Source organism: Aquarana catesbeiana, linkage group LG03 (assembly GCF_042186555.1).
Source record: "Aquarana catesbeiana isolate 2022-GZ linkage group LG03, ASM4218655v1, whole genome shotgun sequence".
Taxonomy (NCBI): domain Eukaryota; kingdom Metazoa; phylum Chordata; class Amphibia; order Anura; family Ranidae; genus Aquarana; species Aquarana catesbeiana.
In genome coordinates, this window is record NC_133326.1 from 578,257,893 (window position 1) to 578,276,936 (window position 19,044).

General features: G+C 42.4%; 1 protein-coding gene across 1 annotated transcript in view; it reads left to right on the forward strand.

Moving 5' to 3' along the window:
• Positions 1-18,018, forward strand: part of TTLL12 (tubulin tyrosine ligase like 12) — a 55,745-nt gene extending 37,727 nt beyond the window's left edge. Inside the window, exons 7-14 of the mRNA XM_073621954.1 lie at positions 2,917-3,033; positions 3,163-3,357; positions 3,616-3,727; positions 5,980-6,131; positions 9,526-9,607; positions 9,720-9,788; positions 10,259-10,397; positions 12,120-18,018. Of these exons, the coding sequence (XP_073478055.1) occupies positions 2,917-3,033; positions 3,163-3,357; positions 3,616-3,727; positions 5,980-6,131; positions 9,526-9,607; positions 9,720-9,788; positions 10,259-10,397; positions 12,120-12,271 (1,018 nt within the window). The 3' untranslated portion in view covers positions 12,272-18,018. The remainder of the gene's footprint in view (positions 1-2,916; positions 3,034-3,162; positions 3,358-3,615; positions 3,728-5,979; positions 6,132-9,525; positions 9,608-9,719; positions 9,789-10,258; positions 10,398-12,119) is intronic.
• Positions 18,019-19,044: the final 1,026 nt, after the last annotated feature.

Here is a 19,044-nt window from a genome sequence, read left to right on the forward strand (position 1 = left end):
TTGTACTTGGGCAAATGCTCTGATACCTAAAACAGATACCTTTGCGGTGCCATTTGAGCCTATACAAAATTAATAGGCTCAAATCGCACGGCAAAGAATTGCATGTGCTTTGAACAGGAATGGGGTGCGATTCCTGTCCGAATTGCACATGGTTTCTCGCTCGACTCTGTGTAAACCCAACCTTGTCGTAGTGAGCTCGACCTTGGTTCAGAAATGGTGCGGGAAACTGCATGAGATTCAAACAGGAATTGCACCACATTCCTGTTCCAATCACATGCAATTCTTTGGAGTGCAATTTGAGCCCATTTATTTTGTATGGGCTCAAATCGCACCACACGGTATCAGTAATTCAATACTCGTAATCGCTCTTAAAAAAAAAAAAAAAAAAAATGGTATTGATGCAACCCTACCCAAATAAAAAATCTTTTTATATATATATATATATATATATATATATATATATATATATATATATATATATATATATATGATGGAAAGTATTCAGACCCCCTTAAATTCTTCACTCTTTGTTTATATTGCAGTCATTTGCTAGAATCATTTAAGTTTATTTTTTTTCCCTCATTAATGTACACACAGCACCCCATATTGACAGAAAAAAACAGAATTGTTGAAATTTTTGCAGATTTATTAAAAAAGAAAAACTGAAATATCACATGGTCCTAAGTATTCAGACCCTTTGCTGTGACACTCATATATTTAACTCAGGTGCTGTCCATTTCTTCTGATCATCCTTGAGATGGTTCTACACCTTCATTTGAGTCCAGCTGTGTTTGATTATACTGATTGGACTTGATTAGGAAAGCCACACACCTGTCTATATAAGACCTTACAGCTCACAGTGCATGTCAGAGCAAATGAGAATCATGAGGTCAAAGGAACTGCCTGAAGAGCTCAGAGACAGAATTGTGGCAAGGCACAGATCTGGCCAAGGTTACAAAAACATTTCTGCTGCACTTAAGGTTCCTAAGAGCACAGTGGCCTCCATAATCCTTAAATGGAAGAGGTTTGGGACGACCAGAACCCTTCCTAGAGCTGGCCATCCGGCCAAACTGAGCTACCGGGGGAGAAAAGCCTTGGTGAGAGAGGTACAGAAGAACCCAAAGATCACTGTGGCTGAGCTCCAGAGATGCAGTTGGGAGATGGGAGAAAGTTGTAGAAAGTCAACCATCACTGCAGCCCTCCACCAGACGGGGCTTTATGGCAGAGTGGCCCGACGGAAGCCTCTCCTCAGTGCAAGACACATGAAAGCCCGCATGGAGTTTGCTAAAAAAACACCTGAAGGACTCCAAGATGGTGAGAAATAAGATTCTCTGGTCTGATGAGACCAAGATAGAACTTTTTGGCCTTAATTCTAAGCGGTATGTGGGGAGAAAACCAGGCACTGCTCATCACCTGTCCAATACAGTCCCAACAGTGAAGCATGGTGGTGGCAGCATCATGCTGGGGGGGGGGGTTTCAGCTGCAGGGACAGGATGACTGGTTGCAATCGAGGGAAAGATGAATGTGGCCAAGTACAGGGATATCCTGGACGAAAACCTTCTCCAGAGTACTCAGGACCTTAGACTGGGCCGAAGGTTTACCTTCCAACAAGACAATGACCCTAAGCACACAGCTAAAAAAACGAAGGAGTGGCTTCACAACAACTCCGTGACTGTTTTTGAATGACCCAGCCAGAGCCCTGACTTAAACCCAATTGAGCATCACTGGAGAGACCTAAAAATGGCTGTCCACCAACGTTTACCATCCAACCTGACAGAACTGGAGAGGATCTGCAAGGAGGAATGGCAGAGGATCCCCAAATCCAGGTGTAAAAAACTTGTTGCATCTTTCCCAAAAAGACTCATGGCTGTATTAGATCAAAAGGGTGCTTCTACTAAATACTGAGCTAAGGGTCTGAATACTTAGGACCATGTGATATTACAGTTTTTCTTTTTTAATAAATCTGCAAAAATGTCAACAACTCTGTGTTTTTCTGTCACTATGGGGTGCGGTGTGTACATTAATGAGGAAAAAAAATGAACTTAAATGATTTTAGCAAATGGCTGCAATATAACAAAGAGTGAAACATTTAAATGAATACTTTCCGTCCTCACTGTGTATTTGTGTGTGTGTGTGTGTGTGTGTGTGTGTGTGTGTGTGTGTGTGTGTGTGTGTGTGTGTGTGTGTGTGTGTGTGTATATATATATATATATATATATATATATATATATATATATATATATATATATATATTCGAGTATAGGTCGATCCGAGTATAAGTGGAGGCCCTAATTTACCACGAAAAAATGGGAAAAACTTACTGACCCGAGTATAAGACGAGGGTGAAAAATGCAGCAGCTACTGTAAGTGGAAAAAGAGGGTCAACAATGCCCATCTGCAGCTGTCATGTGTATATGTGCATGTGTCCTGTGCATGCCTCCGTATGCCGCTCTGCACCGATCAGCGTGTGCTATTACTAATCTGCGGCCATTCACTGTTCAAAAGCCACGCCTCCTCCTCGTCCGTGATGGGCAGAAAACTCTATTTCCCAGCAGTCAGCGGTCAGCCTATCACAGACATTCTCTCATCCTCATACCACGGACGAGGATGAGAGAATGTCCATGATAGGCTGTACACTGACTGCTGGGAAATTGAGTTTTCTGCCTATCACACAGTAGGAGGCAGCACGGCTTTTGAATAGTAATAGCACACGATGGCCGCCGTCTGCCTGCATGACACGCTGATCATGTAGGCAGACGGCGGTGACTCAAGTATAAGTTGAGGGGGGCACTTTCAGCCCCAAAAAAAGGGCTGAAAATCTCGACTTATACTCGAGTATATACGGTATATATATTATTTAATCTGTGTATTTAGTGGTTTGTCTGGAGTTCAGTTTGCAATCTTTTGTCTGTCCAGGATCTACACAGATATGCAGCAGGTTCTGAATGCTATTGATCATCCTCGCTTTGTTTTTACTAATGAGGAGAAGGAAGCAGACATCCTCTTCAGTTTCTCTCATATCAAAGATTACAAGTGAGTACCTTGCTTTCATTATACGTGGGACTTGGTTATTTGTATGTCATCAATGGGCTACGTCTGATGAGAAGTTTGTGCTGTTCTCTGTGTTGGTGATTTCAGTTTAATTTATTTTGTTTCCATCAGAACAATGAGCACAGAGAGGCCTCACGTCCTGCTGAGCCAATTCCCATGTGAAAACCTTTTGACGGTTAAGGATTGCCTGGCATCCATTTCACGAAGGGTTGGAGGTGCAGAGGGCCCAAAATGGCTTCCCCGTACTTTCAACCTGAAGACTGAACTGCCACAATTTGTTGGATACTTTAAACAGCGTGAGCAGCGGTGAGAAGCTTCATATTCATTACCTCTGCAAGGGAAATTAGCTCAAAATGAACACGCTGTATGTAACCTGACCTTGGAGTAGCTCTCTACTCTACTCTTGTCTCTTCATTGATTGCAGTGTCTTGTTGTCTTCCCTTTCTCTTCTTGAAACTGTACCATTTTATCATTCCACATGGCTCGTAGGACCTTTTTTGATACACTTTATATTTTGCCTATATGGCCTCTAGATTTACGCAGAATTTGTCATTGTCCCTACAGCGGGGAAGACAACCATTGGATCTGCAAGCCGTGGAACCTGGCCAGGAGCTTGGATACCCACGTCACTACCAGCCTGCCTTACATTATACGCCAGAGAGAGAGCACACCGAAGGTTGGTGCAGTAGAAAGTATTACGGGGATACACTGAGATAATAATTCCATTAGTCATCTTGCTCCATTGCAAATAATTGTTATCTTACAGGGTAGGAGGAAATAATCTGACTGGTTGCTGTGGAGAAATGATTGTCCAGGGTAACATGATCAATGTGCAATGTGTTGCGATCTGTTGATTAGCATAACTGAGCTTAAAGAGGTACTGATACAGTACCATAAAAACCTGGTCTCAAAAAAAGGCAGGCAGAGGATAATGGACTAGTCACCAGTATTGCCTGTGTTGCCTGTGTTGCCTGCAGCTAGCTGATCTTTCCCCATTACTGACTTGCCATGTCATGGTTCTGCACTGTGTCTTTATGTGACGGCGTCCATCTTACAAGAGACCAGGCTTTGCTTCCCCATGTCAAAACTTCCAGCAAGGCAAACCGTGAGCAGCATAGTAGTGACATTGCCAAATCTTCAAATCTGTTTAGATTAGTAGTTAGAGGAAGCAGTGCCTTGGATCTTACACTGCAGATATACAGCTATGAGGATGTGGGTACAGAAGTGTCTAAGCTCACTCACCTATGAGGAATTACACTGCTATTTTTCCAGGAGGAAGTCAAGATAAAAGGTATATTTGCACGGTACTGCTTGGACCCAAAATGTTTCCTACAAGATGGCAAATCTTCACTTTTTGAGTTTAGCTTCACTTTAAAGCTGATCTCCAGCTTTAGTTTCAATTTAAATAGTTTGTTCAGGCCAAGCTGGCCCAAACAAACTATCTCCCTCACTAACATGTTCAGCCGCTGGGTGTTCTGTATAAACTGTATGTAGCTGAGACTACATTCAGTATACCGCACTGTGTTCCAGGTATGAGACAAGACCTTCCTGTCTCATATATGGAACAAAAATAGTTTGTCTGAGCGGCTCTCTGCCATTGATAGGCAACTTGTATTCTATCAATGAATACAAAACTTCCTCTGATTGGCTGAGTTGGAGATTGTGACATCACCAGCTCACCTTGCATTAAAGTAAAAAATGTTTAGGTAGTAGTATTCCCCCCCCCCCCCCCCCCCCCCCCGTATACTTACCTGAGCTCTCATTTGATCCAGGGCTGTGCCCATCTGCAGCGGCCCTCTCCCCTCACTTCCTGGTCTTACAAGCTTTGCTGAGGCAGCGAATGCCATTTTCTCCCACTGCTGTCAATCCCAAGCCGTAGATGAGGCAGGGCCCCACTGTTTGTGTCCATAGAAGCAACCAGCAGGGTTCGGGAGTGAGCCTGAACGAGTGTCCCCATAGGAAGTGGCTTTTTAAGAAGAGTTGCCAGGAACACAGGTGGGGGACCCGAGAAGAGAAGGTTCTGGGCCGCTCTGTGCAATTCAATGGCACAGAGCAGGTAAGTATGAAACGGTTTTGGTATTTTTTTTTTTTTTTTTTTTAAATTAGCATTTGCACGCAATTTTGTATTTAGTACATCTGTTTTGCATGCATAGTTTTTTTTTCATGTTTTGTCTCTTTTAAAGTACAGTTAGTAAACATACTGCAAGTATTGTGAAATACCAGTTACTCTGCCAGAAATGCGATGAGCTCCTAGCTTTATTCATTACCAGTACTTATATAGCACCTTCAATTTACACAGCACTTTGCACATATGTTGTACATTCACATCAGTCCCTGCTCTCAAGGAGCTTACAATCTAAGGTCCCTAACTCACATTCATAAACATACTAGGGCCAATTTAGACTGGAGCCAATTAACCTACTAGCATGTCTTCAGAGTACCTGGAGGCCCACACAGGCAAAGCATGCAAGCTCCAGGCAGGCAGTGCCATGGGCGCGATTCAAACCCACGACCCTAGTGCTGCTAGGCAAAAGTGCTAACCACTTAGCCACTGTAGCTTTTTGTACTGAGCTGACAATGCTGCCTCTGCTGTATTGAGATCCCAAGCAGTGTTGTCAGACATGCTTAGTTCTCCACTTCTGGACAACATATCGTAAGGCTAAATAACATGTTATATACAGTATGTCTTGCTGTGTTTTGTACCTTGGCTTTAAAAAGAACTGCACATTTTTAATGCACAGCGGTTTGTTTTACAAACACATTTAGTGCTCTGTTTGCTTCAGGATGCTGAAGCAAGCAAAATGCTATTTAAGGCAATGATAAATAAGCCCCCTACATTTTTAGATTTTGTGCATTATTTTTGTTTTGTGATTTTTGGATTGTGACACAGTAAGATGATGAAAACATTTGTATTTCCAAATTGTTTAGGTTGTATCCAAGTACATTGAGAATCCGGTGCTTTTCCATCGAGATGATGTTGGAATGGTGAAGTTTGACATCCGTTATGTGGTCCTCCTTCGCTCCGTGCGACCGCTCAAGCTATATGCCTATGATGTGTTCTGGCTTCGCTTTGCCAACCGGTAATATTCACGTTTCCACTTTTAACTTTGAAGTTTCCACTATAATCTGCCAGTGGTTGTGGCTCAGGTAGTGTGAATGCTGCTGATTTGGAAAACTGTTCAGGGGGCTTATCGGACCACTGAAGACCCAGATTATTGTGCAGTTTGTTGAGCAGTAGTCAGCATCTTCAGTGTGCTGCCATTGTTATGCTGTATTTGTATTTAGCAAACAAAATCTGTTTTTAAAAAAAAAAGGATAAAGTACTCAATAACAAATGTAAAACTGTGCAGTGCCTTGCAAAAGTATTCACCCCCCACCCCCCTTGGCTTTTTACCTATTTTGTTACATTACAGCCTTTAGTTCAATGTTTTGTTAATCTGAATTATATGTGATGGATCAGAACACAATAAGTTGGTGAAGTAAAATTAGAAAAATATATATATAAAACTATTTTTCAGAAATAAAAAAACTGGAACTCTCCAAACAAGTAATGGACAATGTTGTTGAGAAGTACAAGTCGGGGTTAGGTTATAAAAAAAAAAAAAAAAAAATCCAAATCTTTGATGATCCCTAGGAGCACCATCAAATCTATCATAACCAAATGGAAAGAAAATGGCACAACAGCAAACCTGCCAAGAGACAGCCGCACACCAAAAATCACGGAGCGGGCAAGGAGGGCATTAATCAGAGAGGCAGCACAGAGACCTAAGGTAACCCTGGAGGAGCTGCAGAGTTCCACAGCAGAGACTGGAGTATCTGTATATAGGATGACATTAAGCCGTAAGTTCCATAGAGTTGGGTTGGGTGGCCAGAAGAAAGCCATTACTTTCAGCAAAAAACAAAATGGCACGTTTTGAGCTTGCAAAAAGGCATGTGGGAGACTCCCAAAATGTACGGAGGAAGGTGCTCTGGTCAGATGAGACTAAAATTGAACTTTTTGGCCATCAAAGAAAACGCTATGTCTGGCGCAAACCAGATCATCAACCAGAACATCACGTCATCCAAAGAACACCATCCCCACAGTGAAACATGGTGGTGGCAGCATCATGCTGTGGGGATGTTTTTCAGCAGCCGGACTTCCCGACAGTAAAAGTCTGATGGAAGCTTTCGGTCGGACATTCCGACCGTGTGTATGCCCCATCGGACTTTTTCTGTCGGCATTTCCGATGGACTCAGATATAGAACATGTTCTAAATCTTTCCGTTGGAAATTCCGACGGAGTTTAGGCCGTTGGCAAGTCCGGCCGTGTGTACGCGGCATTAAAGATTGCTGTTCACAAGCGCAAACCATCCAACTTAAAGAAGCTGGAGCAGTTTTGCAAGGAGGAATGGGCAAAAATCCCAGTAGTAAGATGTGAGAAGCTCATAGAGACTTATCCAAAGCGACTTGGAGCTGTGATAGCTGCAAAAGGTGGCTCTACAAAGTATTGACTTTAGGGGGGTGAATAGTTATGCACATTGACTCTTTCTGTTATTTTGTCCTATTTGTTTGCTTCACAATTAAAAAAAAAAAAAAACCTTCAAAGTTGTGGGCATGTTCTGTAAATTAAATGATGCAAATCCTCAAACAATCCATGTTAATTCCAGGTTGTGAGGCAACAAAACACGAAAAATGCCAAAGGGGGGGGGGGGTGAATACTTTTGCAAGGCACTGTAAATTGCAGCTTACCAGTTGTTAGATATGGTGGCTGTATTTGTGTTCTTTATTTTCTTTCAGGCTAGGAACATTTTCAGCAAGCAGAGAACATGCCTGTTGATCCTGCCAGAAATGCAGTGTACTTCCTGTGAGCTGAACTAGAAGCTTAAAACAATCTTGTCTTCCTTTTTTACTCTACTAATCTTCCCATCCCCATGGAAAAGAACAAAGGCAGACATGTTTAAAGTCTAGCCAGGGTGGCAATTATGGCCCACAAGGCAAATTACTATTACAGGGCGAAGAGTGAGTGCTGTCACCTTGAACAGGAATGTGTTATTGGCAGGCTCAAGGTGAAAATAAAGGCAAAAAAAAAAAATCATGTAAAATGCAGCTTTGACATCTAAGGACTAGTAAGCAGCAATATATTACATTTTTGGTCTTTGATTTGGAGACGGTTTAAATTGCCCCCTTAAAGTGGAACTAAAGTCTGCAGATACCCTCCCCAGTACTCCCTTGCCAGTGCCGACATCTTCTCCGGGGTGTTCAGCTGTCTTTATTGGCATAACTCCTGCACATGCTCATGGATGATTTATTCATTCAGGCACAGAGAAAAGACCTGTAAATACCGTATTTATCGGCATATAACACACACTTTTTTTCCCCTGAAAATAGGGGGCAAATCACAGGTGCGTGTTATACGCCGACAGCGTACCTCAGAGGGGAAGGAGGGGGGCGAACGCTGCTGCAATTCACGAGCCGTCATCTCCTGTTTACTCGGCTCTCACTCAGCTCCCACATCACACACACAGTCCCGCCTCCGCCACTGGCATTGGACCAGAGTTCTGTCTATCACAGGAGCTGGTCCAGTGCCAATGGTGGAGGCGGGACTGTGTGTGTGAGAGAGCCGAGTAAACAGGAGATGACGGCTCAGTGACTAAAAAGGGGCATTGATCAGGCTGCACTGATGAGATGGGCTGCAGATGGGCATTGATCAGGCTGCATTAATGAGATGTTCTGCAGATGGATGGGCATTGATCAGGCTGCATTGATGGGATGGGCTGCAGATGGGCATTGATCAGGCTGCATTAATGAGATGTTCTGCAGATGGATGGGCATTGATCAGGCTGCATTGATGAGATGTGCTGCAGATGGATGGGAATTGTTCAGGCTGCATTGATGGGAGATGAGGAGGCTGCAGATGGGCACTAAATAGGCTGCATTGATGGGCACTGACCCTTATTTTAATTCAAATTTGTTTTATTTAAAAAATGTTTTGTTTTTTTTTGTTTTTTTCCTAAAACTTCCCTCTTAAAATTAGGCTGCGTGTTATACGCCAATAAATACGGTGAATGCTTTTGCAATACTTTGTTTACTTGAGGGAATACATACAGTCCTCCGGGCTCATGCGTATCGACCCCATTGGGTCTTAGAAAAAAGGTTTTGTTTTATTGCAGAGACGACATGGGAAGACTCCTCTGAAATAAAGTGCATCCCTGCTTGCAATTGTTTGAGTTTCACTTTTAGTTAATATACTTTATCTGGTGTCTGAAGCATCGACCACCCAAGGCCACCAGTCCTGTGCCAAGGTACAGCAAGAAACGTTCTGATGATTCTAGGGTAAAGACCATTGTGTGAAAGATATTTCCTTGGATTATCTGGGCCTCAAGCTTTAATGATTTTGCTTCCACTCACAACACTAATAATGGGTGTCCTAGTAATGCCAGACAGAATTTATTGTGATTTTTTTTTTTTTTTTTTTTTTTGTCTCATTTCCAACAGTCCGTTTACACTTGACGATCTAGATGACTATGAGAAACATTTCACAGTTATGAATTATGCCCCAGGTGTACAGCTAAAGCAGGTATGTAAAATGCTGTAGCTGGGGACTCAGTTTTACAATGTGTATCCAGCTGGAGGCCAGCTGGGTGAAGTCGTCATCAGTTTGTGACTTTCTTTTGCTTGTTTTGTCTTAGGTCCATTGTGATGAATTCATCACCTTGTTTGAGAAGCAGTATCCCGATTATCCCTGGAAATCTACACAGGTGAGTACATAGGTAAGGTACCAATAGACATGAGATTAAAAAAAAACAGATCGTATATCTAGAATACATAGTCCAGTTTTGAGCTGCAGTTTACAACACAGGAAAGGGTGCAGAGGAAAGGCAGCTAAGTCAATAGGTGACCTGGAGGACCTCTGCTCTGAGAAATGTTATTCACACTTTGAAAAAAAGGAGCTAGGGAAATATGATCACTTTTTGTATGAATATTTAAAGAGATCCTGTCTTCCAATAAGATAAGATTTGTATTTTTCAGCCACTCCAATCCCCCATCTATTCTCTCATTGTAGTGCCAGTTTTTTCCAGTAAGGTAGCACTGAAGATCCTATGTTTTGTTTTTTTATGTACTCAGACAGAAGACCATCAAAGGTGCATTGCTTCTTATACAGTATGTGTGTTTTAAGGCAGACATTGTTAGATACTAGTTGTTAATTACATGTTCTGTTCTCCATTAGGATGAAATATTTAAAACCTTCAGGGAGCTTTTCCAAGCTGCATGCTCCAAACCTGCTCCGCTTGGCATCTGCGACTACCCGTTGTCTCGTGCAATCTACGCCATTGACTTGATGCTAAAGTGGGAAACTGACCAGAAAGGTATGGATTTTTATTATGTTTAGCTCAAATAATATTAGGAAAGAGGAAAAGGAGTATGTCTTTGTTTAAGGATTAGGGCTCTTTCACTGATCCGCCCCGTGAACACCCGCTTGCTCAGCGGGGATCGCTCAGCCGATCCCCGCTGAGCAGGAAGATGACAGGTCTGTCTCTGCACACTGTGCAGTGATGGACCTGTCAGAGCGCCGCTCACCCCTATGGGGGATCGGGTGATGCCGGACCGTAGAGTCTGTCGTCATCCGATCCGATCCGAAAACAGATGAAAAGTAGGGTTTTCCTCCGTTACACTTTTCGGATCGGAGCGGGTCGGATGTCAGCGGACATGTCACCGCTGACATCCGACACTCCATAGAGATACATGTATGTCCGTTTTTCATCCGAAAACGGAAGGATGAAAAACGGACATACGGATCGTCAGTGTGAAAGAGCCCTAAAAGTGCAATTCCAACCAAATTCTTCTTTCTTCTTCTTTCTCCTTTCTTTTCTCTTCCTTTTTCTTTTTTTTTTTTTACAGTGGGGAAAGGTTATACTTGTCAGGTTTTCCTTGCTGTTTGTGTCCTCGTTGGGTAGATTTCCCTTCAGTTCCTATTCAGATGACAGAGAAGGAAGTGTAGAGAAAAATCATTGCTGATAAATGAGCAGGAAAAACTATTGATGTTCTTAACCCTTGGCTAAAAAAATTGGCTGGAGTTCCACTTTAAAGTCCAACTCTAAGCTAACTTTGTTTCTGCAGTACAAGAAAAAAATATGGGGCCCCAGCTATACTATGTTACTCTTCATCCCCCTTTCTGTCAGTGCAGGCGTCATAGACCTGCTTCTGAGGAAATGACACTGACGCCTTGAACTGACCTACAATGATGAATGCCATTGCTTCTGTTTGCATCATTAATGGCCACCCAGCACCAGAGAAGAGGCATAACAGCAGGGATACCTAAAAGTTTAAAAATGTTTGCATATTTATAGTTGTTCTAAGGTGTTTGCTAAGCAAGTGCCTCATTACTAAGAATAAGTGTTAAGAAGAACTTCATCCTCCCCAATGCAAATATCAGTGATTTTCCCCACTTATCTTTGGTACTATTTTATATACTGGATTACTATACGTAAAAGCCTAGCCAGTCCAGTGTCCTCTTCTCTTGCCCCATCCTGCTATAGGTGCAGTCCAGTGCCACCATCTTCCTTATCACTTCATGGGTAGTGGGCTGTCTATTCCTGCTTTTTGCAGCCAACCCATAGTGACGCAGCCCTAGATTTTACACATGTGCAGACAGAGATCTGGTGCAGTTTTTGTTTTACATATTATTCTATGAGTGGATGATTGTAATACCTTTTGGGATACTGACCTCACATATCCCAGGAGGCTTTACTGTCCATTCATAGAACAGTATGTAAATGGTCACGGTGCTGGATCTCTGCCTGCCCATGTGCGATATCTGGTGCTGCCTCTGTTTACTTCATAGAATGGGGAAGCGATGCCTATTGGGATATGTTGATGGTGGTTTCTGAGGAGGCAGTGGGAGGAGAGTAGGACATCATTCTTGCCTAAGAGAAATGAGGTGGGGGCATGGGCGGACCATAAAAAATAAGAAGAAAAAAAGTATTTTTATTTTTTATTTTTCATTTTTTGAAAGGGGGGATTAGATTGTTTGTAAAAGATTTGGTTTGGATTGACTGCCCTCTTAAACTACTCTGCTTTCTCGTCTCCAGGGAAAAGAGTGATGCAGCCTCAGATTTTGGAAGTGAACTTCAATCCAGACTGTGCCCGGGCCTGCAAATACCACCCCACTTTCTTCAATGATGTCTTCAGTACCCTGTACTTGGATGAAACACAGAACTGTCATGTGACTGAAATTCTTTAACTCTGAATCGCAAGCTTTTTTTTTTTTTTTTTTTTTTTTAATGAGCTTCCTTGACTTTATACAACCAGTAGCATCTGTATTCAAGCTTCCCTGTCTCTATAGGCCATGGTACATGTATCAATCCAAGTTCAATGCTAGAGTTAAGGCTGAGTATATATCTGAAATCACCTGTATATTATTATACTGCTATGTAGTAAGTAATACTTCAATCAGTTTTGTACAAATCTGAGGGGGATTTTTGTTCATCTACAGTATCTCACAAAAGTGAGTACACCCCTCACATTTTTGTAAATATTTTATCTTTTCATGTGACAACACTGAAGAAATTACATTGGGCTACAATGTAAAGTAGTGAGTGTACAGCTTGTATAACAGTGTAAATTTGTTGTCCCCTCAAAATAACTCAACACACAGCCATTAATGTCTAAGCCGGTTGGCAATAAAAGTGAATACACCCCTAAGTGAAAATGTCCAAATTAGGCCCAAAGTCTCAATATTTTGTGTGGCCACCATTATTTTCCAACACTGCCTTAATCCTCTTGGGCATGGATTTCACCAGAGATTCACAGGCTGCCACCGGAGTCCTCTTCCACTCCTCCATGATGACATCATGGACCTGGTGGATGTTGGAGACCTTGCGCTCCTCCACCTTCCATTTGAGGATGCCCCACAGATGCTCAATAGGGTTTAGGACTGGAGACATGCTTAGCCAGTCCATCACCTTTACCCTCAGCTTCAGTGGTCGTGGTCATCTTGGAGGTGTGTTATCATGTTGGAATACTGCCCTGATTCAGTATGTCACAGTACATGTTGGCATTTCTGGTTCCATCAATGAACTGTAGCTCCCCAGTTCCGGCAGCACTCATGCAGCCCCAGACCATGACAATCCTACCACCATGCTTGACTGTAGGCAAGTCTTTGTACTCCTTACCTGGTTACCGCCACTTTGGTTCAGACGCTTGTCACTATCTAAACCAAATAAGTTTATCTTGGTCTCATAAGACGACAGGACATGGTTCCATTAATCCATGTCCTTAGTCTGCTTGTCTTCAGCAAACTGTTTTTTGCGGGCTTTCTTGTGCATCATTTTTAGAAGAGGCTTCCTTCTGGGATGACAGCCATGCAGACCAATTTGATGCAGTGTGCGGCAATGCTGGCAGCACTCATATGTCTGTTTCCCAAAGACAACCTCTGGATATGATGCTGAGCACGTGCACTCAACTTCTTTGGACGACCATGGAGAGGCCTGTTCTGAGTGGAACCTCCCCTGGTAAACCACTGTATGGTCGTGGCCACCGTGCTGAAGCTCAGGGTCTTGGCAATCTTCTTATAGCGTAGGCCATCTTTATGTAGGGCAACAATTCTTTTTTTTTCAGATCCTCAGAGAGTTCTTTGCCATGAGGCGCCATGTTGAACTTCCAGTGACCAGTATGAGAGAGTGAGAGGGGACAGCAAATTTACACTGTTATACACGCTGTTCACTCACTACTTTACATTGTAGCAAAGTGTAATTTCTTTATTATTGTCACATGAAAAGATCTAATAAAATATTTACAAAAATGTGAGGGATGTACTCACTTTTGTGAGATACTGTAAATATTTCTTTGATCTCTCCATACGTCTTGAAACAGTTGTAATTGACCCCTCTTTTATCCAAGTTAGTGGTTCATTTGTGAGATGTTATGGGTTTGGATAGTAATGGTGCATGTTCACTAAGTTTTGCCCAAAATAGCAGAAAAAATAGTTTCTTTGAAAGTTTGAGAATACAATCAGACCATTGGTAACTTGTATTTTAGAATAAGTGCAAGATTGGTATGATGATTAAAGAGGCTTCCCTAATGCCCCCTGATCCTTTTCAAAGTAAACAAAATCAGACCTCATATTCAGATCATCAGATTCAGAGGTGACTTTCTGCTCTAACTAGGCAGCCACTGTGTTTCCATAGGAACAGGTGTGCAGCCTCCATCTGCTTCAATTTGTCCCCTGAATCCTGCACTTATTGTATCCCTTTTTCTTTGTTTTGGAGTGGACAGAAACCAATTCTGCACTATGGATTGTGACATGATTTTGCGTTTAAGGGCCACCCTGCCTCAGTATATGTACGTAGGGTGGTCCTTAAGTGGTTAAAGTGGTTGTAAAATACCCAGTGACGTAAATAGCCTCAAATGATACGCAGAGATGAAACAAATCTCTCTATATACGTTTTACCTGTATAATCTGCTGTCCTTTCCCTTTTCTACATTTTTTGGAAAGTGCAGATTGTGTTAAAAATCTTTCTTCCTGTTTCAGCAGCGCATATGGGTGGTTGTGGAGTCTGGGCTTACACTGTGTGAGAGCTGATTGGAGGAAAGGCACCCCCCCCCTCCACATAGGCAGAGGAACTAAGAAACTTGCAGAGCTGCAGTCTGAATAGACAAGCTCTCTGCTTTTCTATCTCTAAGTTCCCTCCCCAACACAAATTTCCAGCTGCTTTTTATCTGTGTCGGAGAACTTGTCAGAAGTGTCTCTGCTGATAACAGAGGAATGGAGCAGCAGAAAGACACGGCAATTGGAGCTTTGGCGAGAGATAAGTAAACACTACAGATATGTGCCTAGGTCAGATTTCATGAATGGGGTTTACAACCACTTTAAGTTAACACACATAAAATTTTTCTTTTTTTAAAACCAGAGTTTAGTGTCACCTTAAGTGCAGTAATTCATTCATATCAACCAATCAGAGTTTACTAATTGGTTGCTTTGGCTTACTTGACCTCTTCACTGCATTCTTTACGGAATAAGAGTGAATGTGTACTATAGCTACCAAACAGATACAGACTTGTTCTGCAAAATGTCAAGTAAGATGCAATTTATATAAATCTAGAACAAAACCAATATGGGCCAGCAGACAGTTCTGGCTGTAGAACTAAAGGCAAAACTCTTTTTTTTTTTTTTTTTTTCCCCCCCCTCTTTGGATAGCGTAAGGGTGGGTTTTAACCACTGTTCATTTTTTATTCTATCATGGTCCCACTGGGAAGATTTCCCTTTTGCTTCCTGTCTCAAGAAATGAGACGAAATCTCTCCAAAGTGAAGGGAATCCCTGGCAGTCACCAGAACTAGTGTCCCAACTGGAAGCCCCTCCTATTACTGTTCTGTTGACAATCAAAAATTTGGGGATTTCCTTTCACTCTGTGTTTATGGTAAACGGGACAACTAGAGGGAGTGAATCTCCTTAATGGGGGCAGAGACAGCAATAAAATCTGACAGGTATTCTAATTCCTCTCTACTTTATCCAAATCTAAAAACAAAAATAAATGTCTTTAGTTCTACTTTAAGTAAGACTCTTTTTGTATTCCCCAGTGCCACCAATCTGATGGTGTGCCTGAAATATGAACTGCAATTTTCAGGGTAGGCTTAAATTGAATTTGTGGATCCATAGTAAAGCTAATGCCAGCCCTAAAATGGTACTTTAGTCATTTGTCTTTAGTCAAAAATAAAAATTTGTTACATGAAATCGCTTGGTCCACAACAGTTTGCTACCCAAAATTTTAAACGTACGTTGCTCAGAGCATTTAACCATCCAATCGAGCAGCCAAAATGGATTGAAAGGAGGCAATATAAGCCAACTTCTGGTCAGTTTTTATCACACATCAGATTCAATGATTGCTTAAAACCAATAAATTGAGTGCCCAATTGCTCGGGGTTTCCCATATCCCTACAATAATGTCTTCGATTAAAGGTGATGTAAAGTGTAAAGGCCAGCTTATTCTATTGTGGTTGTAACCCTAAAAATAAAAAGGTTCTGTTCCCTTATAGCAGATTAAACAGCACAGTGCTTGTGATGTCTAATCTGCCCCTCTCTAAACTGTAAAAAACCTGGCTGATTATGCCAGTTCCTGTGTACTGACCATAGTAATCATGGCTATTGAGCCCTGATTACTGTGGTCAGTTTACGTGCCTCTATCATTAGCAGCTCTCCTCTCTCCCACCGCCTGTCGGCTCCTGTGTGGGAGCCGTCGCCATCTCCGCCCCTCCCCTCCTGCTGCTATTAGTGGTAATGTAAACTGAAAAAATGTCATTGCCAGCTCCTCCTTTTATACAGTCATAATGCACAGTGTGTTTGTTAAAAACGAAACCTGTAAATACCTTTTTTTTTTTTTTTCAGATATCTTCAGGCCAGTCACGTGACTCCCAGTTGCTCTCCTCCCCCATCTATGGGCTACAGTGGGAGGGGCATAGCGGCCACAGCAATCAGGTGACCTCCCCGGCTGATGTCAGAGGGAGATCTCAGTCCCTCCTACTGTAACCCGTAGATGGAGTAAGAGAGCGGCCGGGAGTCACGTGACCGGCCTGAAGAGATCTGAAAAAGGGTATTTACATGCTTCGTTTTCAGTAAACGCTTACACTATGCATTATGGCTGCATAAAAGACGGGCTGGCAGTAACCGTTTGTTTTTGGTTTTTTTTGTTTTTTTTTAAAGGTTACAAACACTTTTAAGTATTAAATGACCTGCAAGAATTAAAGAAAAGAAAGCAGTCCTCACCCTACATTAGACTGTCTGCTCTGCAATATAGTGTCACTCCTCTACTCGTTGAATGATGCGCAGTGTGATCCAACCCATTTCCTGTGACTGGGCTCACAGGAGAATGCTGTGGAGAGCGGTACATACATCAATATGATGGGGTTTCCTGAAATGCCAAAATCGGCAAATACTGCATTATGGCCACTAGACGGAGCTTAGGAAATAATTGGAAAATTACATTTCACCCATATTAGACACCTTTTGAGGATTATTTATGATGGTTATAAGAATGTGGAGATATTTACTTTATCACTTTTTGATGATACCCTATGGCAGGTGATGGCTAACCTTGGCACCCCAGATGTTTGGGAACTACATTTCCTATGATGCTCGTGCACTGTGCAGTATAGTTGAGCATCATGGGAAATGTAGTTCCAAAACATCTGGGGTGCCATGGTTCTCCATTACTGTGCCTATGGCATCATTCTACACAGACAGGGCCTGACCACTACTTGAGGAGGAAACTGATTTTTTTTTAACCAGGCTTAAATACCTATCCATGTATGTATACTGTATATCTGTCCAGTTGTATCTGTCTCAGCGGCTTTATGGGCCTCTGAGCAGCATGTCTGATACACATAAATTCCTTTTTCGCAGAATTTTGTTGCCCAAGAGAGATCGTCGGATCTAAAGACCGATTAGAAGTTATGTATGCAAAAATATTTAAAAAGATAAAAAAGAAGACACAGGGAGGTCTGGGGGGGCCCAACCTGCTATTAGAATGTAACAGATTATGTGTGGGTCTCACTTATCATTGTGTCTAAGGAAAGATTTTACAGCATAGTGTTTTTTTTTTGTTTGGTTTTTTTTTCCTTCTTCCTTCCTGTCTGCGGGTTAAGAGAAGAATATCCTGGGTAATGCGAATGACCGTGTACCCAAAACAAGGCAGAGAGTAAAGAGTGGTAAACTTGGCAGCCAAGCAGACACCAACTTTTTCTATACGGCCTCGACTGTGATTCGTTACACAGTCTTGGGTCTGCCATGATGGCAGGGAAGGTGGCTTTCAATTTCCATCATAAGGCTGCAGACAATAAATGCTCTTTACATGGATGTGAGGTGGAGCCTGATGCTGAGCACTTCAAGCTGTTGCTTTATATTGGTGTCTTCTGTTTAGCAACCTCTGCTTATTTGACTTAAATTTTGTACCCAATTCATCGTTTTGGCAAAAATAAATAATGTGTTCATTTTATTGGGTTGATATACTGTGTCTGTATATATGTGTATATATACAGTATCTCACAAAAGTGAGTACACCCCTCACATTTTTTATTATATCTTTTTCATGTGACAACACTGAAGAAATTACACTTGCTATAATGTAAAGTAGTGAGTGTACAGCTTGTATAACAGTGTACATTTGATGTCCCCTCAAAATAACTTCACACACAGACATTAATGTCTAAACCGCTGGCAACAAAAGTGAGTACACCCCTAAGTAAAAATGTCCAAATTGGGCCCAAAGTGTCATTATTTTGTGTGGCCACCATTATTTTCCAGCACTGCCTTAACCCTCTTGGGCATGGAGTTCACCAGAGCTTCACAGGTTGCCACTGGAGTCCTCTTCCACTCTTCCATGACAACATCACGAGGCTGGTGGATGTTAGAGACCTTGCGCTCCTCCACCTTCCATTTGAGGATGTCCCACAGATGCTTAATAGGGTTTAGGTCTGGAGACGTGCTTGGCCAGTCCATCACCTTTACCCTCAGCTTCTTTAGCAAGGCAGTGGGCATCTTGGAGGTGTGTTTGGGGTCATTATCATGTTGGAATACTGCCCTGTGGCCCAGTGTCCGAAGGGAGGGGCTCATGCTCTGCTTCAGTAAATCACAGTACATGTTGGCATTTATGGTTCCCTCAATGAACTATAGCTCCCCAGTACCGGCAGCACTCATGCAGCCCCAAACTATGACACTCCCACCACCATGCTTGACTGTAGGCAAGACACACTTGTCTTTGTACTGCTCACCTGGTTGCCCCCACACATGCTTGACACCATCTGAACCATATATGTTTATCTTGGTCTCATCAGACCACAGGACAGGGTTCCAGTAATCCATGCCCTTAATCTGCTTGTCTTCAGCAAACTGTTTGTGGGCTTTCTTGTGCATCATCTTTAGAAGATCCTTCCTTCTGGGACGACAGCCATGCAGACCAATTTGATGCAGCGTATGGTCTGAGCACTGACAGGCTGACCCCCCCACCCCTTCAACCTCTGCA